The sequence below is a fragment of the Schistocerca cancellata genome, chromosome 10 (assembly GCF_023864275.1).
Source record: "Schistocerca cancellata isolate TAMUIC-IGC-003103 chromosome 10, iqSchCanc2.1, whole genome shotgun sequence".
NCBI classification, from domain to species: Eukaryota; Metazoa; Arthropoda; class Insecta; order Orthoptera; family Acrididae; genus Schistocerca; species Schistocerca cancellata.
Genome location: NC_064635.1, coordinates 181057588 through 181084615, shown reverse-complemented (window position 1 = coordinate 181084615; position 27028 = coordinate 181057588). Strand labels below are relative to the sequence as shown.

At 37.9% G+C, this 27028-nt stretch overlaps 1 protein-coding gene across 1 annotated transcript in view; it reads left to right on the top strand.

The window, feature by feature from the left end:
- LOC126106232 (mitogen-activated protein kinase kinase kinase 10-like) overlaps window positions 1-27028 on the top strand; it is a 686304-nt gene that overhangs the window by 582345 nt on the left and 76931 nt on the right. Inside the window, exon 7 of the mRNA XM_049912460.1 lies at window positions 5734-5961. Coding sequence (XP_049768417.1) covers window positions 5734-5961 — 228 coding nt within the window. The remainder of the gene's footprint in view (window positions 1-5733; window positions 5962-27028) is intronic.

The following is a 27028-nucleotide window of genomic DNA, read 5'->3' as shown; positions in this document are numbered from 1 at the left end:
GCATGTTGTATGTCAGTATTGCAGCTTATTTCACTAAAACAGCTTGTCATTTGGTATTAAATCTAAGTTGGTCACTGGGGATGGAACCAAGGACCTCTGCGTTAATACCCACTCATGTCAACAGCTGGATCACAAAAGAAATAGTAATTCAAAATTATTTAAGTGGTAAAACAGAACTATTGTGGGACAGGGATTCCTAAACAACTATTTTGGTAGGTAAATCAAATAAATTCATGCTATGTGTGAGATTATGTCCAGTTAAAATCACAACAGGCTGCCATGGGTGTGAGGAAAAAAGTGCCAATCAGCTACACTACCAATGTAAACAAATCTATGGTACAGTTAAACTGATAAAATTGAAGGCTGTTAGCGGTTTAAAATCATTGATAGACAGCATCTTCAATCCTGCATCGCCTCACACTGTTGTAGCTTTGGAACTCCACTGATGTCAGTCATGTTCTACACACAAAATGCTGATATAATTACTGAAGTGAAATGTGATCTCAGTTGTTCAGATGAAACTATTCTTCAATCAAACTATCATAATTTTTGACAGACACTGAAAATAAACATCTCCTGTAAGACTCTTACTTTACACTCTACAACCACAATGTCAAGAAATGCTGATAATTAATGCTGAACTTCAGGATGACAGATCTCAAAACTCAACTCACACAGTAGATCACATATATTTTTTTGTTTAGTTAAATGTGCCCATGAAGTGCTTGTATGATAGTTTCTCAGAGTAAAATGTAAGTTAGTTTATCAGTTGCAATAGTTGAGTTTATCAGTTGCAGCCTATCAGGTTTGTCTGACACTGTTCATAAAGTGCCTTGGAGTGAGAATTTTAGGAAATGCGCCAACTGTGCATGCCTGATTTTCAACTAATTGACCCTAAATGGATTAGTCTGTCCACAATTTCACTGAGTCTACAAATTAACTGAGCATCTGAAAGCATGTTTAATTTTGATTTGAAGATCATAGTATGAAACTATCAAAGTTCACAGATATTTTTCTCCTACTTTTTAATAGGATACAGCTGTTTGGCACAACATGAAGCATATCTGACACTGTACATAGCAGTTCATCATTCGATTTTCAGTGTGAATGCTGTCATATACCAATTTATTTGTATAGTGAATGACAAAATGCACATATTATTCAGGCCTACAACACATTGGGTTGGCTTTTATGTAATTCAGATTCACAAACTGCAGTCTTATTTTGCTAAAGGATTGGACACATGTTGAAATATAGGCAAAAAATTTACCATTTTAGTAAATGTTCTGTGACGTCACTAACTGACTTTACATTACCAGCGTATTAAAACTTTTGAATTATTACTGTGAGAAGTCATTGTCAGGATATCTTTTGTCAGAACTGCTTACATTTCATATTTTGAGATGTAACATACAGTGAAAAGGTATTATAAATTTTTTAAAAGACTTGGGTCAAAGAAGGTATTTATTCAGTAGTACACAAGAAAGAAGTAAATAAAAAGTGACTTGTGAAACAGAATCACAAGCTTCAAAGATCACCCAGAGGTGGCCAGATAGCTAAGCATTAGTGGTACACCAGAAGAAGATTAGAAGTAAGACACAGAAACCCCCTACAAAGATCTCCAGATCACAAGGGGCATGAATAAACATGATTATGTGTTAATAGGAGGATATATCTATCTTACAGGTGGAGACTTTCAGGCATAATGGACTATAGGGTTAGCATCTTGATGGAAGAGTAGAATAACAAGAGTAAATATTAAGTAAATAAAAGCTCTGATAAAAACTCTGAGACACAAAAATTGATGGTTTTTCATTGGACCATGTGAAAATTGTGCACCATTCAACTTGATATGGAGAAGGAAATAACTGATGACTATCTCAGATACAGAAGAAAGTCTCAGTACTGTTACAATCACCAACGTAATAACAACTGTTGATAAATTTTGCATCAGATGAGAATTGCTATTCATAAAAAAAAAAAAAAGTTTATGCAAGTGGCATTTCATTGCAAACAAGTTGCTTACATGCATTGTAAGCAGGAATAGGGAAATATAATCATCTTGGTGTCAGAATGTGCATCTTAAGGTGAATATTTCATTTCCCGGCGAAGCCAGAGGATTGATAAGAAGGGTTTGAATTTGGAATCATTGGTTTGCAAATGGACAAACCGACATTGTGAACACTAGAAAAAGCAACCAGTCTGTCAGCAAAACCACTCTTTTAAGGCACTCCCTACCTTTTTATGTTAAGCTCCTCTGTAAGTGAGCTCAGAGACTGGGATAATAATTTTGATAATAGAAGGACTGGGCAGTTACTTACCCCCTTCAGTGATGACTTCACACAATCAGAAAATAAGCAGAATCATTAGCACTCATTTGTCGCATCTTTTCTTTGTTGGCTTTAAGATAAGCTAGGTATGTTTGTATTGTTTTCTTATTTCAAACTGTTTCTATGTCACAGAATTGAACAGTTTTGAAAGTGTTGAAGGACAATTTTGCTAACACTGACTGCACAATCAGCACTTAAGTTCCTCAACTCTGTTTGTCACACATTGTTGTATACTCAGTTTTCTCCATCACAGTCTCATTGACTCCATAGGAAGCTGAGTCCTCAATGGAATTAAGTTTTTAGTTGGGTGGCACTTCACTTGGCTACTCCTGCGAAACAGTGCCCCCATTTCTCCACAAATTTGCAGGATTCTGATGGTGGTAGTCCATTATCATAGCAGGCATGAGAATGGAACACAAAGAAAAAAAAAACAAAAAAAAAATGCATCAGTAATTTGTGTTGGTCTGTATATTACTAGGCTGATTTGTATGGACTTTTGTTGTTTCCTTTTATGTCACAATTCCATCTGGTGTTGTCAAGAAAGTTTGGGATGGATGCTTGAAAGTAAAACAAAGAAATTGGAATCACAAGGGAAAAAAAATATATTTTAGGAGGAAGCATGAAAAAATAGATTGAATGAACAAAACAAACTGAAATTTCAGGAAATGTGACAAAAGAACAGACAAAAATGATGTCTAGTATACATGATGGGTCTACCTACAGGCATGAAAAATGACAGTTCCACTATCATTATAAAAGACTCCAGGATCTGAAATCAGTCTGTTTTTCTTTCCCAGGTTGATGGGAGAGGGAAGAAAGCTAATCTGACAGAAACTTAAAATGAATACACACACACACACACACACACACACACACACACACACACACACACACACACGCAGAGAGAGAGAGAGAGAGAGAGAGAGAATGGCGGGGGGGGGGGGGGGGGGAAGAACTGAGCTGTAATTGTCTGCCTTTGAAATTTCACGTAGAATTTTTGCTCTAGGACACAGCTGCCTTTTTGTGTAGTGTCAGAAGTGTTAGAGATAAACACTCAGGGACTTGTAGTAAGAGAACAAAAGGAAAATAATGCAAATGTGGTGAAAAAATGATTTAACACTGCACTAAATTGATACTTTTATATTCTGTTGTATTTTCCATGGAGCTTGTATTCTGAGTGTTTCATCCCCCAATTGTGTAATTATGGAATCTGGACACATACTTTTCCTGTCACACTTTGAAAATACTGGAAACTGTTGTCTCACTTCTGATGAACTTGATTTGAGTGGAACTGAGTAACACTACTTAAAAACTACTTGAAGTATGCAGTACTTCTAGGATTTAACCCACTGTAGTTCTGTATGTACTTTTAGAGGCCTAAACTATCACAAAAGATGACATTTCTGATGAAAGTGTGATACATGAACACTAACTGAACCAGATATGGTCACATCATCTAATTTTTTGCCATTTAATAAGATACACCATAACTTGGTTGTTATGTGTTTGCTGTCTCTAACTTTAGGAGATGGGTCTAAGGTTGCTCCTGAAACACAAATAACATTTGTATAAAGCCAGACATATAGCCATTATGATCAGTTACTGTTCAACAGTATTAATTTCCAACAAATTTTGTTGCTTAATTACATTAATTTAGTTTTGTTGATCTATATAAACTTATTGATTCAATCAAAGATTTAGAGTAAAATAAGTATTTGAAGTAAAAGAAATGTTTTTCAAAAGGGCATGCTGTAGTAGACCGCTTGTTATGCATGAAACATTATTTTTTTGCTATTATTAATTTGATTTGTTTTTACATTTTTACAGTGCTGCAGTATCTCTTGCTCTTGTAGGATTCTGCACAAGTGCACCTGTATATAGTTGAATTTTGTTGTTGTTATCATTTGTTATTGCTGTTTGCTGTATAGCAGTGTGCCTCACTCAGTTGCTTTTATACAATTCTCTCTTCCTGCTTGTCTTTTAATGTAATGCCACTTCATCCTGGTGGAAATTTAGTATGGAGCCTCATAGTCTTTCACAGAATTTCAAATATGTTTGAACTGAAGCAGTTGTCTTAGGTCGGTCATAGCTTTTGATGCTTCAAACAAGATTTCCATATTGATGAGAGACTGTTGTTTTTTCCCTGGACTAGAAAGAGTGACAGTTTTAATTAGCTTTACAATTATAATGGAAAGAAAACATCACCGTTTGTGTCCAGCAGTGTGACAAACTGAATAACAGAAGTTGCAGTCTAATGAATTCATCTTTTATTTGGTAGTGATTCTCATTAACTTGAATGTATGGGTTAGTTCTTTGCAGTTTTTCTCTTTTTATTGTTACATTGGATGACTTCATAACTGTTCACACACTGAAACATATAGATTGTGCTCATAAGTTCAGCCTGTTACCCACCTATTATTTCGCAGTAGCCATTAACTGTTCATATTGCAATTACCTGCAGTTTCCACATGGAATTCTATACTGCTGACCCCCTTGTGATCTCTGGCCATGTATGAAAAGTTAATTGTCTCCATATTAGTTGTGCAGTTTTACCAGTTTTGTTTTTCACGAGGTGAACAGCAGTCTATGATGCCTTCAGTCATAATTTAATGTCTTCTGTTGAACGTCAGATTTAAAGTTTAGAACATTTATTTGCTCAAGCGTGTGTTGAATTGGTGCTAAAATATGTAGTAGAATTTTCTGCTCTATTGCAGTTAAGTTAAGAAATTTTATTGGTTGCTAATATATTTGAACAGACAATTACTTCAAAAGTATATTTCCTTCTCAGATTTGGCTGTATTTTTCCAACAAACTCAAATAATGGTATTTTATTGGCAGATCTCGCATGTATAAGCATGTAATTTTAGTTGAAAAGATGATCCAGTCACACAGTTCACTAGCTGGTGCAAAATATTTAAAATTCTCATCATTTCTGTTTTTTCCATTCAGTGATGCATGCACACAGACTTCTGCAGAATGGCTCCATGTTGCTGTTTTGTTCTGTGTGATCATTACTCGCATGTTTCAATCGTGTGACTGAAATTCACTAATCGAGTGGCCAGTCTTCTTCATTTGTAAAATAGTTTCTGTAATGTGATAGAAGTTGCCATACAGCGCTTGACAGATGTCACTCCTGTCAGTCTCGATTTCATCAGTTTTTTATGCCAGAATTTCAGTCTCCATTGTCAGTTTTGGGTGAGATTCACATTCAGTCAGATGCACGGAGGCACCACTGTTCCACCATTATTGTATCACACGCTCCGTGTACGGTGTTGTCGACGGAATATTGTGAGTAACTGTGAATTGAGGCACATACCCACAGTCCCTTAATGAGCAGAGCCCCCAGTATCCATTCTCTTCACCTCCAGACAAAGTACAGGTCCTCGTGTTGGCTTGTCTCCAGTCCCAGCCGACGGGGTGAAGGGTAAGACGTGGGGTCCCAGCACGTGCCACCAGCGGGAGCGCGGCCAGATCATCTCGCGCGTCGTCGACGGCCAGAAGCGCTGGAGCCGGAGCGCGCCCGACCTGGAGAAGCGCACGGCCCTGCACGCAATAGGTACGGGCTCAGGAATGCGAGTGGGTGTAGGTGCATCCGCAGAGGCACTGTACGACAGTGCCGATGGTGCCAACTAACCTGTCCTGTCCCTGGTATTTCTGGAATGACTTGTGTTCCAGCCACCATTTCTCACTCCCCTCCTTTTTGTCACCTGCAGCACAGTCACTTGTGCTTCCTAAGTCACCAGGCGGTGGCAGCGGCGTCTCACGAGGTGGTGGTACTGGTGACAGTGGTTTTGGCGGTGGTGGTTATAAGTAACACGTAAATTATGACAAACTGTTTTTGAAAGCTCAAATCTGTTCTTCCTTTGTGCGTAAATTTTCAGATTTGAGGTTTTTATTCCATCGTCTTTCCATTTTACTTTCGTAGTTGGCATACTTACTAATGCTTACGTGTATTTAAATTGTATCAGTTATACCTTCATAAAAGGAATTCCTTAAATATAGAACCTGAATTTTGCATTGGCAGCATATATTGCTATATTACTTCCATTCCTGTTGCTTTAAAAGCACACTTTATTATCAAAGCACGTAAAGAAAGTTCAAATTTTCCTCAGGAGGATTGCACGCTATATAACTGCTAGTAAAGTAAGTTTATTGTAATGTGTTTCACATTACGTAAGTTCCTTATTTCTCAGCATTTTCGTTTCTACTGCAGTTTCTATATTCATGATTGTGCTGGCAACAGTAAAGTTTCTGTTATCTACGGGCTTGTTAGATGAAATTCTTCACAGTCTGGGAGTATGGAGATACTTGATGGCAGCTTCATGGCTGGAGTTTTCTTATCCTCAGACTGTGCTCTTTATTATTGATTAATTGCAGAAATGCAGTACAGAGTCTTTTTGCATTACTTAGAACTCACATTCAAATTCTGTTTCGTATACCATCTTTTAATGTTTAAACATTTTATTGCAAAATATTTTAATTTGTGACTCTGATTACAACAGTTTTCCTTCTTTCAAGAAATCAGCTGTCATACAACATTTCATAAAAATGGCAATGATCTTTTATGCTTGTTGAAGCACATTTTACAGAATGAAAACATTCATGTTATTCCATTTTTTCTTGTGTTGATTTGTGGAAAAAGTTGGCAATTCTTTTCTTTTATGTGGATTTTCAATGATTTAAATGTTCATTGTATCTGAAATAGCAACAACAATATATGACAGCCCACCAAACTGCTAAAATTTATGCATCTGGTATGTTTTGTTAAACTGACTTGAAGAAAGAGTGTCTCTTCAGTCACGTCTGTTAACAGGACATACAGTCAATGATTCTGATAGTAATTTTCAGCTTAGCAGTTGTCTATTACCAAAACTTTGTGTTTTGCCCTTAATAATGCAGTGTTTAACAGCTCATTTCATTTTCACACTCTTTCACTTGGTTATTTATTTACGTCAGTAGCAGATAGCAGATTTTGCTTGGAATTTTTACTGCATTTTATTTGGCTTCTGCACAGCATTAGAGTGATGCTTTCTAATATATTTCTTTTCTTGTAATTATTTATGGATTTTTAACAGTCATATTTCAGAGTTTAATTTAGGATATGAAAGGAAAAAATGGACATTATTTCCTTGAGTTATGTTTCAAGTAATATTGATTTAAATGTTGAATAGTTAAAACAATATTATCGGGAGTGTTATTTATACCTTTGTAATGATTGTCTATTAATTTTTAAATTCATCGTAAAACTCTTTTTGCCACATTCATATGCAGTCCTTAATTAGTCTTAATTAGATCAACACATGCAGACACGTGTAAATAGATTTTGATGCAGTATCATTAATAAAGTGTTCTTGACCATACTGCTAGATTTACAACCATGTATAACTGGTGCCAGCACAGTCATTTCACTGATACTCTAATCTATATATAATAAATAAATTCTTTTAGGCCCGAAAGACAAAATTACACTCAGTAATTACATGCCAATACAGTCATTGCTCTTTATGTATTTTAATGAGGGAAGAAATTGATTATGATTTGAGTGAACTGATTGGACTTCTTTCTGATTACTGTTGTCTGCTTGCTCAGGCTATTCTCAGGAGAGGCTCAACTACCCCTGTAAGTCTGATCCTTGTTTTGTCTTATTTGTATACTCATTTTATTTTATTTTTGTAGATTGCAAATGTGTTGCACAAACTTTGCAGATAATAGATGAAGATAGTGCATGGACCTACACTGTAATTAGTTTTGTATGAGTATTTTCCAAGTTTTATATTAAAGAACAACAACATTTGTATTGGTAAGATTTTTGTAATGGTTGTCAGTAGTAGGCAGACTTGCACAAAAGATGTAAATTTTTGTTTTGTTGTTAGATTTTTAGCATTTTGTGCCAGAAGTAGTTATATTTTTAAGATAGTCACTGTTCAATGTAAATATTATTTTTACTTTTTAAACTTATGGTGTCCTTTTCATAAACATATTTTGCAAATTTGTTGAAGAATATGAAATAGGTACACTCTCATTTGGACACTAAAGTGTTGATTGGCTGTAGAAGGAAAAGCTAGATATAATCACAGTTTTGGTATTTGAGGTAATTTACATATCTTCCTTAGGTAATGAAATTTACCTGAACTCGATAATTATCCTGTGGTTTGAGGTTTGTGAAAAGTGTTAAGGTAATCCTCAATTATTTTCTAGTAATGCTCTACATATTAAGTCATCTTGTGTAATCAAAGGCCTTCAATGGACAGTTGATAAAAGTCTGATGATCAGTTAAAAAGAACGTCATTAAATACAGTCTTTACTATAAGTTCTTAAATGTAATTTGAGACTCCTGTGTGAAATCATAATGTTATTGATACAAATCTGTGTGCTGCTGTAAAATTCAAGACCAAGAACTTATTTTTTCACCTGGTGGTGGTGCCTTTTAACTTACTTAATAACTAATTTGTTGGTTTAATTTAATTTTTTCAATATGAAGTAACTTTATGTTGATACAGGTTTATTGTTAAACTTGTGTTTTTATTATCTTTATTCTGTATATTTTTGGTTTGAAATTCAATAAATACGAATTACTGTAGGCTTTTCTGTTTATTTACATAGATTAGTTCCCATTTCATAACTTGATCTGGAGACAACAATACAGCACATAATGATATAATTACATTACATAGAAAAACAACTGAATATTGTTATTGTGGGAATGGTACCAAATTTTCTTCTGTGCTAATTGTTTATGATATTTACTCCTGCTTGTTTTAAATCAAATTAAAGTGGCCATTTTCCTTTTACTAATCACATTGCTGTACTTCTTGGGTACTGGGTTTACACATTAATATGAGATCAGTTTAAACATGTTTGCATTTAATATCTTTTAATCCATTGTGTTTGAAATAATGCCACTCGTAACAACTATTCTTACTCTAATACTTGGAGAAAAATACCTGTAGGCTGTATATCTTTTCATATCTTCTTTATGTTTGCAGTATAATACCAAGGATTCTTTATGTTGTCGAGTTCAGATGCAGTACAGATTTCTAATAACATGAACTCTTGTGTGAGATTCTTTAGTTTCCTTCTGTACCCAATCATGCACTTTGTCAGTGTCTTAATAAACAGTAACACATGATTGCCTTACAGTGTCAACACACTATTTTATCTAATTATTGTGCTAAAGGATAAGAATTTCAGCACTGTATCATTTCCATTTCTTTGGATTTCATAATGTTAATAAAAAAACAGTGAATGCTTAACTGAGTGATGCCAGTAAAGCAGCTACACAAAGCTCATAGCATAACAGTGCTTCATATATCAGTTTTATTCATGATGGGTAAATATATTATGTTTTATCTACGGAGTTTGCAGCAGTAACATGATTGTGAGAGTTCAAAGGATAAATTGTGCAAGGATTTTAACAACTTGAAAGAACAATAACACTTAGCCCTGCATTTTAAGCAGTGGTCAATGCCTTAACCTAAGTGAGCCCTGCCTATTTGTTGTATTAATTAATTAATTAATTAATTAATTAATTAATCAATTAATTAATCATGGCAGTTTCTTACCCTTGCTGCAGGGGGGAGGGGTAGGATGAGATGGCAAATTTATTTTTACTAGTAAGTGAATGGTAGTAGTACTCTCTGGTTAATTATAAATACAGCCTAGCCATCAAATTTGGCCTTTCATTGTCAGCATTTGTTCCCTTGGTAGGGTGTGGTATTAAGGCATTTGTTACATAGTTACCTGCATCAAGAAGCAAAAAGAAAAAAATTAGGATACTTGATACGTAGTAATAATAAGAATAATAGAACAGTTTATTTGTATCCAGAGTAGTTAACAAAAGCCCTCACAGCAGTAAATGTTGTCAAAGGAGTTCTTATTATTTCTGGAGCTGGTAAGTGCTTTGGTGGCAGTGAAGAAGTATGATAATAATAGAAAAACCCAGGCTAATGTAGATTGTAGGAGAAAATATAAAAATGCAGTAAATGAAGGCAATGTAACCTCAGGCTTCAAAATGAATGTAATAATCCCAGTTTTAAAGAAAGCAGTGCCCACACCCACGTGCGCCCACACACACACACCTGTACAGCTACATTATGTCAGTTGAATACACAATGCCAGGCCTGTATTGTGTATTCAGCCTGACACTGTATGACTGAACATGTGTATGTGTTTCTAGCTTGAAAAAGGATATCTGAAAGCTGGAGGTTTTTTCATCATTTTTAATGTGCATGTTGATGACTCAACACTTCCATTATTTGGCGATTTGTTACTTTCCCTCCTAAACTATTTATATTCTGTCAGAACTTTTCATACCTTGATGACAGAAGTAAAGAAAAGTGTACAATATCTATAAAAGTGTTTCAGAAAGAGAATATACAAACCATGTGAGGCGTAAGGTGGGTTAATTATGTCACATTGGCATAAAATTACACCACAGTTCTGAAAACTCCTGTGGTGTGATCAAGGGGGCTGTGAAGGTGCGTTTACACTGCCATTTGTATCGGCACATGTATGAGATACACGTATATGCGACTTTGCGACATGTATCGCGACTTCTATGAGTTGATAAGTATCAACCTCATACATGTATGAGCGTGCGTTTACACTGGTTGATATGTATCACTGTGCGATAGCTTTCGACGACGATTTGGAAGATTTCACATTTTTATGTGCTGGTACAGTTGCTCTTTTGGAAGATGATAGGAAGAAAAGGCGGAGGAAGCATAGATGGTGGCAGAGAGAGTTTCTCGCGAATTAACGCTAAAGGATGGCGCATATTTTAGAAATTATGTTAGGATGAGTATGGAGGATTTCCGCGGTTTGTTATCACTTGTGGCTCCTCTTGTGTCCAAAACCAACACAAACTTTCGGGAAGCGATTCCACCGGAGGATCAGTTGGCAGTAACACTCCAGTTTTTGGCCACTGGGGATTCCTCTTGAAACAAAGATTTCATAGCAAAACATTTGCATTGTCGCGCGATTGCTAATGCCAACGTCTCACACACGATTGTCGGCATCCGTTGTCAACATTATCACGCGAGGCCGCCGGAATAATAGCAAAAAATTGATATACGTGCCAGATGCATGAAAAAATTATAGAATGTATTACATACTCTGATATATATAAAACTTTTACTTTCACTTCTTGGAATAAAACTTGCACAATGGGATCGCAAACACGAAGAATAATGTTGCATATGGCACTTTTTGATGTTCTATGCAGATACATTAACGCCGAAACGATAGTCGGCACCTCCTAAACTCAAACTGCCGTCAAAGAGCCTGGTACTACATATGCGCTAATCGTCAAAATAAGCGGCAGGCGACAAGACGACAGGAAATGATAGTACTGCGCATGCGCGAGTTCAAATGTCGCTCATACATGTCGCGTATATGGCCAAAAAGCGATATACAAAATGTATACACGACATGTATGAGCTCGAGGGTCCGCATACAAGTTCCGTGAATTTTTGAATGAGGTGATGTATCGCGACATGTCAAATTGACATGTCGCTCATACATGTCGCGATACATGTATCCCAGTGTAAACGTACCTAGACATTGACACGTGTGTCAAGAAAATGGCAGAGGAACCCTCTGATACCCTCAGTTTGGTAACACCCTCAGAGCACATCTCCACACCTTTGTAGGGCTGTTTAAAAATGCCCCTGTACAGAGACAGCCGTTTACTGATTCCTAAATGCAATGGTGTAATAAGCAACCATTTTGACACATGTCATCTGAATGGCACTACATTACTGAACTTGCACTTGCTGGGTGTAAGCAAAATCTAATGGATGTCAAAAGGGATGCCTGTCATGCGTACACCTTAGAAATCTTAGTGGCTGTCGCTGTACAGGAACATTTTTATAGTGCCCAATGAAAGTGTGTGGTGGCACTGAGGGTTTAGCCAAACTAGGGTGTCTTAAAGAGACACTTTTCTGTTTTATAAACGCATGTGTCAACGTCTCCATCTCCCCCGATGATCACACCACACCACAGGGCAGAGAAGTGTAAAGACCCTTTGCTGCTTCAGATCACATTCAAATTTCACAAAATGGTTTTAAAAGGTGGCAAGTGGTTCCACTCTGTATTAGACCAAAAATTGCAGTTTTGTTACACTCAAAAGAGGTCATGTCATATTAGTGGGGTTGATGCCCCACAATGTCCCTAGAGAAGGGATGAATCGTCTGGGGTGTTGCAGTAGTGTCAAAGGCTGTCAAGACTTGGCCTTTTGCTCTTTGCACTGCGAAGTGTCATTTTTGACCGCAAAATGTGTGGGAATCAATGCCTCAAGGAAAGGGTGGTTTCGTTAACACCCTTTATGCCACCCGAGGCCTTTTCATATTGCTTCTGAAAGATGGTGTGCCTGAAATGTTTTCCTTGGCCACCCATAAAAAAACTGCACGATTTCAACACAGGGCATCATGGTTCTGGTCGGCATCACAGAGGTGTCAAGAGAAGGGGTGAAATGTGGGTAAGAGGGGGTATTGATGACTTTCTCATTGTGTGACAATCTATGGAGCTTTGGGAATAATTGTGGTGAAATTTGGTGCTAATATGAAATCATTAACTCATCTTGCACTTTACATGAACTTTAAAGCTCTGGCCGTCTGTTTCACACGTGTTGACACCGTACTGTTTGAAGCGTCTCCAAGCCCGAGGATACCATGGTTTTCCTCCATTATGGAGGAAGACTGCAGACACTTTTAGAGCCTAATTTCAAACTTCTGCATATGCAACACTTACAGGGTTTCAAAGAAGTGACGTTTTAATTGGGTTGTGTGGTGTATACTGAATTATTAAGAAGTCTTTTTGTGAAAATATTTGTATGGGGTATAATTTTTTTAAGAAAATGAAATGTAGATAATAAACAACACAGACAAAAAAATAGGAAGTTTTTGAAATGTGTTGCTACAGAAGAATGCTGAAAAACAGATGCATAGTTTGGATAATTGATGGAGAGGTCCTAAATAAAATCAGGGAGAAAAGAAATTTATGACACAACTTGACTGAAGGAAAAGATGGTTGATGGGGCACTTCGTGAGGAATCAAGGAATCATTAATTTGGTATTGGATGTATGTTGCATTCTTTATGTAGATATAAAGAGACTGGCATAGGACAGACTAGCATGCAGAGCTGCATCAAAACAGTCTTGGAACTGAAGACCACAACATCAACTAGTTTCTTTGATTTCGTTGAATGACAAGAAGTATCTTCTTAAGTCACTGGCAGCAAGGCAATATGAGTGCCAGTTTCGTTAAGCTAGGCATTCCATTGAGAGTAATCATTAATGCTATCTATCGTTGTACCTGTGGGACTATGAAACCCTTAGCCCCTTTCATACATGTTGGAAGAGCTGAAATATCTACAATATGGGTTTACGGAGAAAAAGAACTTAAAATTTTCTCGATAGCAATAATTACATTGTACAGATCACAACAGAAACAGAGTGCCAGATTTCTTTTCAGAATGTATACTTACTCAGAAGAAGAGAGAGAACTCTTAAGGCAGGACGCCTACAGGAACCTTTCTCACTCAGATAGACTTGCAGAAAATCTGCAGTCACCATTACAAGTGTAAGAGAGGAGTTATCATATTATAGCTGGACCAGACTAATAGAATCTGTGAGCTTATTAAAGTATTTAAAAATGGCCCCTTGATGACATTGTTGCTGTAAAAAAGAGATGAATGGTGGCCTGCACAACAGAGATTGAGGAGCTGCTGGAAAAAGATTTAGAGAAAAGTGCTTCCTCCTGATCATAAATTTATCACTCATCACATTAGCAGAAATTTGAAGAAAAAACAGTATAAAAAACACGAAAAAAGTTAACAAATATTTGAATTCTTCAATAACCTTGCATCCCCACTACCATCACCAGAAGTATGAAGAAACACTTGCACATTTGGTCAGATGTAAATTGGAACCTCTAAAAAAAGTGTTAACATAAGGCTCAAACATTAGTGATTGACACGTAGGTGTTGCAGGTGAATCTGCAGTAGCAGACCAAGTTTGAGAGGAGATGCAACTACATTTTATATGTAAGTGAGTCTTATTTCAGGCCTCCCACCCAATACTGCTGTGTTGTTACACTTCTCATCTGCCCTTCCTATGTAGAGCATTGTTATTCTTTCTGCTTGGAGGGTTAACCTTCCTGCTGCTGCCTTATGATCAATGATAAAAACAACAGTAGGAAATCGAACCAATTTATCATAACAAGTAACACTTCAATGGACTATCTTTGTGTGTCAAGCCAAATTAGGTGCTACAGTATGCACATTAGGCACAAGCTGGTTTTGCCCTCTGTCTAGGCATGCAGATTTAGATTTTTGTAATTTCTGTGTAGACAAATTCTGAAATGGTTCCTTTACAAAGGACATGATCAGTTTCCTTCTACAGGCCAATTTTGTGGTCATTATCTAATGATGATGGACCTGAAAATGTAATGTTTCCTTTACAAAGGACATGATCAGTTTCCTTCTACAGGCCAATTTTGTGGTCATTATCTAATGATGATGGACCTGAAAATGTAACATCAATATTTGGCAAAATTAGCGAACAAGCCATGTTTTGTGAAGGCAATATTGACACATAGATCACTTATCCATTCTGGAGTTATTCGAGTCTGACATGAACCCATTCGTGGACCAGGATTACTTTCTTCAATAATTTTAAAATAAAAAAAAGGAAATTATGAGCTACACATGATGCGAAGCAAAGTGGAAACGGTTACCATGCAATTGCTTGCCGATGTTGGCTACATTGTAAATGAGGTAGTTTTGTCCAGAGCTCTACGAGTATGAAAGTATAGTTCAGAACATCGTGCACTTAAAATTGACACATTACAGTGTTCACAATTTCAGTTAATACCAACATTAGCTAATAGACAAATGAGGTTCTCTTTGTTCTAAGATAAGTCCCACAATTGAGTCCTACATTGCCATACGTCCTGTATATATTTTAGAGACCATTCGGCTGTCCCCTGTTTGACGTTGGGACTGGAATGTTACTTAACAAGTGCCCTGATACGTCGCTGCATTTGTGCACAGGTGCATTCTTGGTTTTGTATACGCTTCCTTATGCACAATCTCTTTCCAATTTGGTCTTTGCCAGATGTTGTACAATACTGCTAACTGAAAATTTGTTACTTTTTGTATTTATGGACAGAAAAAAAAGGTTGTTTCTGTGATAAAGTAGTTCACTTGCATTTTTGAATTTTGAGGCAGAATTTGTATTTATGTTCCCATTTATTGCAAATGCTAATTTTCCATATCCTACTAATGACTAGTCATTAATAAAACTATAAACTCTTCTTCGTTGTTTACTGTGTTTAAAACTTAAACCTTCATCTCTTGATATTCTTGACAATTTTTAATATTAGGCGGTTTTTCAACATAAATTCCTCTTGAAAACATTGCACATCCATTTGATGATACAGTTATTGTATGCTTAACCAAACCAATAAAAATACATTATGAAAACTGTAACCAGAAAACCTACTTTCATATCTGCATGTTTGTGTCATTTCAAACAATATTTAGCAAACAGTACTGCATTATTAATATTTGTTTTTCTTGAAATTATATGCCTTTCCATACTTTCAATCTCTGAACCAACTTAACTTAAGTTGGCAGTTTTTTAAGGCTTCTAGTGGTGAACTGCCATTTTCATATATTGTTAACAGAGGTAGAAGCCACAGGAACAAAAGGCTGGTATATGCCAGAGTTTGAGTCTGGGAGTTTCCTCATTTTTTAATGCCTGTATTAACAGATGATGAATGAGATCTCCAGCTTTGATGTGTGAAATTACACATTCTAGGATTGTGATCTTTTCTTGACTTATTGCTTTGAAATTGCGAAACAAATGTGTTAGATATTTGAAATTCCTAATAAAATTCCTTTGTTATGACATAATTCAAGAAAGGTAAAGTCAAAAAAGGCCTGGCTTGTGCATACGAGCTTTCAATAATTTTTTCTCTTTAGAAAGATACTTTTCACTGTCACTTCCTTCACACTTGTTTGTCTATTTGCAGTTTAAAGTAAAATGTAAATAGAAAAAACTGGCACACATGCAATCTGACTACACTCGTATTCTGCATTTTTCAAATGAAGAAACCTCTGGATCCAAGAGTCAGCACTTCTGTGACTGTATGTGTGTGCTTATCTCTTTTGCTGGTTGGTTTGATTGACTCAGGGAGACAAAGTGACAGTGGCTTTGGGCACTTCTTGCATGCAACAAAAGTGAGTATATTGTGCAGTTTCTCTTGCTGTCATTCTAGTAAAGCCTTCCAATAGCCTTAAGGAATAATAAGAGACCATTTAGTAGGTCCTTATGGGACACAATTTCTTCAGGAGTTATTGTTCTAAATATCCTACATCTTTTGGCCATATTGGGAGATTAAGGGTGGCGCAGTTTCATCATCAACACCACAAAGTGTGCACTTACAGGCTTCTTTCTCTATACCCGTCATGTGCTTCCTAAAGTGCCCATGGTAAGGTATTAGTCCTATCATGGGTTAAATCTGAGTCCTGTGGAAGCCCATATTTGCAGAATTTCTCTTTAAACATAGTTTCAACATCATTAGCTTGCCACTTTTTTAAAATCTAACATCCTCCATGTTGCCTGCTGGTCCAGCCGTGTAGTTTTGATTACACAATCACTTAATGATGGCTAAGACAGGTTCTTATCCAAAAAGTGGAGTCATCCCTCTTGTCCTGGCTAGCATGTCAGCTTGTTCGTTGCCTTGCTTCCTCTTAGCTGCACAGAGTATTCTTGGCATTCAACTATCTTTGATCACATTGCACATGCCGATAGAGATTTCAGAGCTGTTTGGATGTCTGAATGAATGTAGATGCCACAATCCTTGTACTGACATAGATTCCCCTCTGTGCGTGGAATGCCGTGTCCAGCTTCTGTAGAGAGATTGCACACTCTAGTCTAGGCTGTACCCGTACAGCCTGACCTCGGCACCTTTGTAAATTTTTGACCTGCCAATAAATCGGACTGTATATCCAGAACAGTATCACGGCTCATTCTTCCACTGCTCCCTACAGTGAAAGATGTATGAAGCATCTGGAAGCTACTGTATAGTCATCCAGCATTTCCCTGACCATTCCTAATTTGCCACATTCACCATATTAGCATGGGATTCTGGATATCCTAAAGGTTTCCAGTTTTTAACCTGTATTCCACTGCCACTGACTCCATTGAAACACAGCATGGTCTTCATCCCAGCAGTGGGTGTGCTGCTAATTTCACTTGCTACATCTAGGTGGGCAGATATCTGCAACTTTCCGAGCTCTTCGGCAGCCATCTCCTGTTCTATTTTATTCTATCATATTGCAGGTACTAGACCCCACTTTTTACCGTAGGTCCTTCTGGTGCACGTGAGAGCACTTTTTGCTTTGCAGCTAATGTGAGGTGCCCACATTATTTTTGCACCCAGGTTTACGGACAGCACTAGAACAGTTTTCCTGGGACTGTCCCTTAGATCCTTTTTCCTGCATCAGTTTTGCACAATTGTGCCACTGTTCTAACAGTATTGGGGAATTTGCCAACTATTACTATGACTAAATTGTCTGCATATCTTTCGCAAAAGTAACCTATAGCACTTAACTCTTTAATGACCTTATTCATTGCTAGGTTCCTCAGTAATGTGGACAAAACCCCTCCTTGCGGAGTCCTCTGACAGTATTCCATTACCATATTCTCATTCAACATGGGGCTTCTACCGTGTATCTGCTCACCGTGGACTTAATGTAGCGACATATAGTGGCCTTAATGCCGTGCTCTTGTGCAGCTCTGACTGTGGATTCAGAGCTCGTATTGCTAACAGCTCCCTCAATATCGGGGAAGAAGCGAGAGAGCAGTTTCCTGAAAATGTAGTGCTTTTTCATCCTTCCTAATAATTGGGTAAAGTGTTGTCTGACATGATTAGCCTAGTTGATATGCTGTTGGCATTTGGGTAGAGGAAACTCATTTAACTACGTAATGTGCACATTAACCCGTTTGCCCGGTATCTTTAGAAGAAAGGAGGACAGACTGATTTGGTCTCGTGTCCTTGGCCTCAGTATGATAATTTCTCCCTTGGCGTCGGAATGAAAGTGACTTCCACTGTACTCGAAACATTAGGAATGGCTCCTGCTACTAGACGGGCTCTGAACAGTCTGCGTAGCAGTCTGAATTATCCTTCTTGTGATTGTTGCAGAAGGGGCAGAAAAATTCCATCTGGGTGTGGCGACTTGAATGGTTGAAATGTTCCCACTGCCCACTGGATTTCCTTGAAGTCAACAAATTCCCTCAGAGATTCTTAGTTCTCCTGCTAGTTACCTGTAAACCAGCATCACCCAGGGACTGAATCTTTGTCTGTATCACATGCCAGAGTGTGTTTGGGGGGAGTGATTCTTGATGAGTACATCCAGGATCTCGTGTGTTGTTCTTGTATACTCGTCGTGCTCCTTCCCTAGTGTGCCTCCCGGAATTGTTGGTATTTTTGTGAGAATTTAGTGAAGTCTGACCCTGACAGCTGTACCTTCCCTACTTCACAGAACAGCTTCCAAGATGATTGCTTCACTTGCTTAGTAGCAAGATTTTATTTGGCAAGGCCCTCACAATGTTGAACGGTCTTCTCACCTACTTCCTTTGCAATTCAAGAGTTTTGTTCGAACAACATACGTTCCTGTTTTTGCACTTCTTAGTGACTGAAAAGTTTTCTAAGTAAGAGATTGTGATGGCGTACATCACTTCATTTTCCATTTCCTGTAGGTCTAATGTATTTCTTATCAAGGTTTTAACTTCAGATAAGCATGAGCTCAGGTCTTCTCTGTATGAGTCCCAGTCTGTTGTCCTAGGATTCCTATAGGCCCTGATCTAGCTGACAACCATTTCAACCCCAAATGTAATATACATGTGGTCAAATAAGGGTGATTCCATCACCACATGCCATTGTCTAATGCAATACAAGATAGGCCCAAAAGTTATGTCAGTTACTTCTTCCCCTCTTAATTTCCTGAAGGTAGGTTACCTATCCCTATTCAGGGTCTCAAAATTGCTCTCCAATAGGTATCCAAGTAGGCACTCACCTCTGTTGTTGGTGTTGCGCTTCCCCAAATCAGGTTGTGGGCACTGACATCACAACCAACCAACAATTGTTCATTTAGCTGGAAGCAGTTGTCTACCAGTCTCTTTACTTCCTGTCAAGGATGAATGCATCCTGGTAAGGAAGGTAAGCTGAGGCCAAAACAAATTCCCTTGTGCATACTTCCTCATAGTCTTTCATCGTGATGGTCACTAAGTCACGAGAACAAAAGTTCACCTATGGCGTGAATGAAATTCCATTCTTGACTTGACATAAATGCATGTACAGGGTTTTTTTATATTTCTAGTGTAATCAGCTTACCTTCAGTTCCTCAGAGGCATTGTATACACCCTTTATATAAGTAGGGTTTCTGGACAGGACCATGTCCATCTTCTGTTTTACCACAAGGTGACTCGAGGTGGCAGTTGCCCCCTTACTGTGCACCAGTTTTACCTGCAACACTTCCAGCCACCAGCTTGCCACCATTGTTGCTTTTGATCTCCTCAATACCGTGACAGTAAACTGCGAGAGCCCTAAATACAGTTTTAGGTCCTACTCTCCCATTTCCTTCAGGAATTCCTCACCGACTTCAACCACAAGGGTTCACCACTCAGATGCAGTGATCCCTTTGATTACCGTCCAGTCATCTGTTGACTTTATGGCTTTGTCCCAATACTTTCTTGAACAGAGTCTTTGCATGAACATCCTAAAGAAGTTTCAGTCCCCAAATTAATATATTCGTGGTCTTCAAAAGTTCCAATGCTGTCTTGGCCAGCAGCTTCGCCTCCTCCCACAATGCTACTTTGTGCACCAACTCCTTAAGCCAATCTACTGGCCCAACACCTCACACACAAAGATTAGAGCACATTCACCCACGTAGACCTTCCTGAATTTGGGGACTAGACTTGTCTTCCCCAGTCTTTTCAGAGAGAGCCGTCTCAACAAGCTCCTCCAGCTGCGAGTTGATGTTGATGAGTGGGTATCCTTGTTGGGTAACTGTCATCCTAAAAACTGAGACTGAAGTAATATAGATGTGTCTTCCTGTTTGCTGCTTCGGCTTTTTCTTGTTCTGGTTATCCCCCTTCATTTTCTTGGAGCTCAAAGGTGTTTGTATATTCCCTTCACTCTGAGACATTTTGAGATCATAAGTTCACATCCCTTTCATTCCTTCCATTTGTTTTTAGGAAGCCATCCTTTGCCTTCCTCTGAGCCCCAGGCAAGGATTTGATCTTCATGTGGTACCATTTCTTAGTGACTTCTCCACTTCTTGGACTGATCTCTCACCCAATCCAGTTGCGAAAGTAGCTTCCATTGCTTCGAAATCAGATGTTTGGGTATTTGAGGTACCACAAAGTCCATCTGTTTTTAAACTGGTTTTTGTGTTCTCTGTTTTGACCCCATGAGAATGGAATATATCAGGGAGGGAGTGTGTCTGGTACCCCAGAGGCTCCCTCCATGACACAGCTTCCCATGTGCCTTGCACTTCTTGGCATGGATCACATCACACCTTGGATTGGGTGAGTAGGATGTTGGGGAAAGGCCTATGGAAATGGATGTGGGTAGAGGTGGGGCCTTGTGGGACACACTTCCAGTGAGACCCGTCCGGCTTGGTTAACATTGCCGGTAACTACGCCACAGTTAGCAGAGCCCTCAACTGCTGTACACAAATATGCAAACCTCTCCACCTGCACAGTTAGTACTACGATAAGGTGGTGTCCCCTGGAGGGGCTTTGGTGGGTAATAACTTCAATTAAATATAAATGTTAGCATCTTAAACTTACAAAAGAATGTACTTCCTTTGTCACACACTTTTTGTAGGTGACGTTTTGTTTCCTTTTTTCCTTTCTCTATACCAAAAGTAAGAAAGATATATTATTTTGCTGAGAGAATTTCTGTTTCCTAATTGATGATTATTGTCCTTTGGAACAGACTTCATCTCTTACAGATCAAAATATTTTAGCAGTCCTTTTTTCACATTGTACTGTGAAATTTGTCAGATGACAGCAGCGATGATCTCTTGTACAATATAGAAAATGTGAATTGCTGTACAGGACGAATTTAGGGCCAAGTACATCATGTTAATATAGTACAGTGGTTCTCTCTGTTTCAGAGACCACTGCCCCCAAGAGCACTGTCCACATTTTGGCACACGTTTGTTACAATACACACTTCCTCTGCACCCCTCCTCTCCCTAGCAACACTTGCTTCACACTCATCCTTTAAATCAAGTTAAAATGTGTGCACTATACTTACAGTTTGTAAAAAAACTTGATTGTGGAATCCTGACTTCTGAACTGCTGGAAATTTGAAAAATTCAAATTACCAATGCTTTGTATCTGATCAGTGGCACTAATAATAATAATAATAACAATATAATAATAATAATAACAATATAATAATAATAAATGCAATATAACATATACTGCACAGTTAAAAGGAAGTGACGCTTGGTGAAGGTCCGCGTCACTTTCCATTTTTAACCAGACCTAAGGTCTGAGAAAGGAAAGAAGATGATAATAATAATAATAATAATAATGTGTAGCCATTACAGCAGTGTAGTAGTCTTTATATAGTTGTTGTTGTGTTGGGCTCTCAGTTCTTTATTGTTGTGAAATGAATAATGCAACAACTTCTTGTCTGTTGTGGGAACTACCTACATACATATTGGAGCAGGCATCTTTATGAGGTATTTATGTGTACTACATAATATACTGGGTGTCAAAACTCTGTAGAAAGAGAACCTCTGATCAGAATGACATCAAATTTGAACAGCATATTATTGACACAGGGAGAAATGTTACGGAACGAAAAAGAGTGTAATGAAATTTTTATCAATAGAAACATAAATGGGGTCAGCTACAAATGATGGATGAATCACAACATGATGGCTATGGTTTGAACTGTACGAGTTCAGCAGTCAACAGTTACTGCCTATTAGTTAGGTAAGCCCGTCCACAATGGTAAGGTACCACGTCTGATGAGAAAAATCGGATTTTAATTGTCCTGAGGCCAAATCAACTTAAAAAACAAACTGACATTGGTCTTTAATTGTCTTGATGACAAAAACTGCATAAAAAGCAAAATGACTTCGGTTTCTAATTGCACGAGACTGGTGGAAGACATGTTCAATATGCTGTCTACTGTTTTCTCCCACAAGTTGAAATCGAGACACAGCTTCCACTACAAAGTGGCACAATCGGAATGTGTTGTGCATTGCGTGCCTCCGGTTCAGCTACGTTCGTAATTGGTGCACCGAACACGACATCTTTCAGGTAACCCCACAGACAGAAGTCACACAGACTAAGATCAGGTGGTATGGACAGCCAGGCTGTAGGGAAATTATGGCTGATAACTCTAGCATTTCTGAAATACCTCTGCAGCAGCAGCTTCACCGACTGTGCAATGCGCAGAGGAGTGTCATCTTGCATAAAAATGATCCTCCCACACATCCCACGTTGTTGAAGGGTTGTAACGATGTTGGGGCATAAAAAGACAAAAGACTCTTGTAAAGTTTACTGGTGACGGTACAGGTAACAGGACCTGCAGATCTCATCTCCTTTTAAAAAAAAAAAAAAAAAAAAAAAAAAAAAAAAAAAAAAATTCGGCCGTACAGTAAATGATGCCGTCAACCTGCATCACACAGTCATTGTTGCAGAATGCTCATTTTCTGCAATTCTGTTTATTGACATGTCCCTGGAGATAGGTATGGGCTTCATCTGGCCACATAATGTTCCATGGCCACTCATTGTCCACTTCCACATGAACAAGAAATTCTAGAGCCTGTCAGCAGGTCAGTGGGAAGCAACCCCTGGACATGCGTTTTTTTTATGTGGATGGAAATGCCAGATGTTGCATAGGATTTTATGCACCATGCTTGTAGGCACATCCAACATTTGAGCAATTCCCTGTGCACTGCATGTTTGTAAAGCACTGCTCAACTCCTCCTCCAGTGCTGTAGCCACATTTTCGACAGATGTCGGATCGACTGCTTTCCTCCCTTTGCCACATTCCATTGCAAACGTACCTGTCTTTTCAAACCTCACACTCATTTTCTCCATAAGCAACACATTTTTTTCATACTCTTGAGTGTCTGGAACTTCTGCAGAGCTACTGGTGCACAGCCACTGTTCTTGTAAAAGATTTTACCAGTTGCACGTAATCCTTCATGGTAGCTGTCATGCTGGGTATCTTGGACACAAACTGAGGAACAGCCATGTGCTGCACATCTGGTGGTGTGGATATTCTGATGCATACATTGCCATGTATTGGTTGAATGTTCAAAAACATTTTGTCTCCATGTTTCCTCCTGCGTCGATAATATGTTGTTCAAATTTGACGTCATTCTGAGCAATGGTTCTCTTTGCACAGTGTTTTGAAACTGAAGCTTTAATTATGGAAACATTGTATGTTTCTCATTTTTACTGTCATAGAAGCATGATACCAAGTACAAAGTAAGTCTGTGTAGTGAGTGAACTATGTGAGAAAGATGTTCATATATTCATTTCACAAGCCATAGCCTCCACCACATTAAAACATGTTAATGCTAGTATTTGAAAAATAAATGTAATTATGGGTAACTTATGTTATCAGTATTACAGTCCAACAAAATAGTAATAATCTTGTAAAAATAGTTTACTTTCCTGATGAAACACAACTGAATGCTTTTGTTTTTGCCTCTCAGGAAATTTCATTTTACCACTCAGGGCATAATTCCCTCCTAGACTGGAACCACTGATGTAGTATGATATTTCAGCTTATTTCTTCTTATATTGACATCTGAGTAACCTTAAATTATGAAAGAATTGTTGCTGAACATCCTTTTACACATTATAATAGTAATATATATTATAGAACACATTTTTAGCTTTAACACTAATCTATATTAAAACTGTTTACTAGGTTACGGTATTCAATCCAGAGGTTACTCTCTGATCTGTGTTCTCATACAGCTTTATCTGGATGTAAAACAGTGTTTAGGCTGTTGATGCTGTTCCTTAATTAACAGCGGTGAAAGCACTGACAGCTTCAGTAGACGGTTCCTGTAAATTTTAATCATAATGATACTGGATAGTAATGCAAAGTACTGGAGTACAAACAGTTGTAGTAAAAAAGCATCCCCTTACTGTATAGGGAAAAGACAGCTGAGTAGTAAATACATGCATAAGTGGGTACAGTGAACATCTAAGAGGTGATGGATTGGGGAGGGACAGATGGAGAGAGGGGTGGGAATATAACAGCGGAAGATCTCTCAAGTGCATGCAAGGGTTAGGGAATGTTGCACAAAGCCATAGAGTGGAGGGGAACGGCAATGGGAGTGGAGTGAGGTGGGATGGTGTGGGGTGGGAAAAAGCTGTTAAGTTAACAAGTGAAGGCTAGAAGGTATACACTGTGAGAATAGGTCCGACATTGGTATTTGGACTAAACACTAATTAAAGTCATGGACAGTCAGAAGTATGTCACTGGAAAGGGGGAGGGGAGGGCTAATGGAGAGTGAAATAACAGGTAAAAACCAAACAAAACAGCAGCAGCAAGTGAAGTTTTTGTCAGAACCGCTTTTGTGAATGAGTCTGTGATGACCAAGAGAAGGAGTGGGAAGACATCAGTGATAAAAGAACACAAGCTCTTTACCTGTCAGAACTAGCAGCTATTTATTTGGTAAGTAAAGAGTTGAGATGTCAGAATTAGCCAAGAATGAATGTCTCTTTTTGTTAAATTGCAATTGGCAGTAAGGGGTAAGTGGAGGATAATTATGATCAATGTTATTTAGATATTTGTAGTGCATGGTATATGAGAATAAAAGCTCGGTTACTCTTATACTGAAAGAGTATTTAAAATTTAGATGAGGCGACAAAATTGAGGTGTACTGTCATAGAAAGACTAAATAGAAAGTTTTAAAAAGCTTGTGATGATGTTGGCTGGAATACACTATTTGGAATTTTGAATTTATCATGGAGCAAAGGGTCATCTATAGCTTCTATAAAAACTAAAGGTATACGAGTTGAACGACATGGAAGAAAGGTGGTAGTTGAGAAGGGAACGAGATAGATTGTGGCTTATTCCCCATGTGATTCGATGTGTAAAATAATAAAAACTAAGGAGAAATTTGGAGGGAGAATGGAAGAAAAGAGAGAAGAAATAAAAAAAACCTTGAAGATTTGCTGATGACTATCAGAGATAGCAAAGGACTTGAAAGGTCAATTGAATGGAATATATAGTATATTAAATAAGGATATAAGATAAACACAAATAGTAAGTAAAATAAGGATAATGAAGTGTAGGCAAAATGCTCGTGATGAGGCCATTACTTCGGGAATCAAAGCTTCAAAAGTAGTATGTGATTGACTATTGTAGAAATAAAGAATATGTAAAATGTAGACTGGCCATTCCAAGAAAATAGTTTCAGAGAAAAAGAAATATGTTAAAACTGAATTTAAACTTTAGTATTAGGAAGTTATTTCCGAAAGTATCTGTTGGAGCATAGCATTACAGACAGGGTGTTCCAGGAGGAATGGCCAATATTCAGCCATATAATAGGTATGATCATTCGAAGCAAAAAAGTGCATACCTTAGGTGCTAAGAGCACTTATTCACTTTTGCTACTGTGAAACACATCTCTTCTATGGAACACACGCTGTTAAGGTATGCATTTTGCAGCCCACGATTAAGAGGGTTTTTTTCTTCACACGATTGTTCCCGTCATACCCCTGAATATCAACCATTCTTCCTGGAACACACAGTATAAGTGAAATGTGGATGATAAACAGTAGAGAGAGAAAAAAGTGGATAGAAGCTTTTCAGACATGGTTTTACAGAAGAATGCTGTAGATTAGATGAGTAGATTGACTACTCAATGAAGAAACACTGAATTTAATTGAGAGTATAAGAGGTATACGGCGTAACATGATTAAAAGGAATTATAAATTGATAGAACACATCAAGTAATAGTTAATTGGGGACCGAAATATGTCCCATCATCCTGACCCTTCTCCTTCTCAGTGTTTTCCACATATTCGTTTCCTCTCTGATTCTGCGCAGAACCTCCCTGTTCCTTACCTTATCCATCCATCTAATTTTCAAAATTCGTCTGTAGCACCACTTCTCAAATGCTTTGATTCTCTTCTGTTCTGCTTTTCTCACTGTCTTTGTTTCACTGCCATACAATGCTGTGCTCCAAATGTATATTCTAAGAAATTTCTTCCTCAAATTAAGGCCTATGTTTGATACTAGTAGTGAAGGCAAACTGAAGACTGTGTTTTATTTGCAGAACACTCGGAAAATGTAACAGATTTATTAAAGATACTGCCTACACTATGCTTGTCCGTCCTCGTTTTGGAGTACTGCTGCATGGCCTGGGATCCTTTCCAAATAGCACAAACTTGCTTCCATTATCAACTGCATCATGAGAAATGCCTCTCCGATGGCTTTACATTTGCTAAAGTCAAACTGATTGTCATCTAACACATCCTCAGTTTTCTTTTCCATTCTTCTGTATCACCAACTTTCTCCCCTGAATGTGAAAATATTTTATTGACGCGGATCTACTTAGGGAGAAATGATCACCATAATAAAGTCAGGGAAACCAGAGTGCAAGGAAAGATATAGGTGTTTGTTTTTTTCTG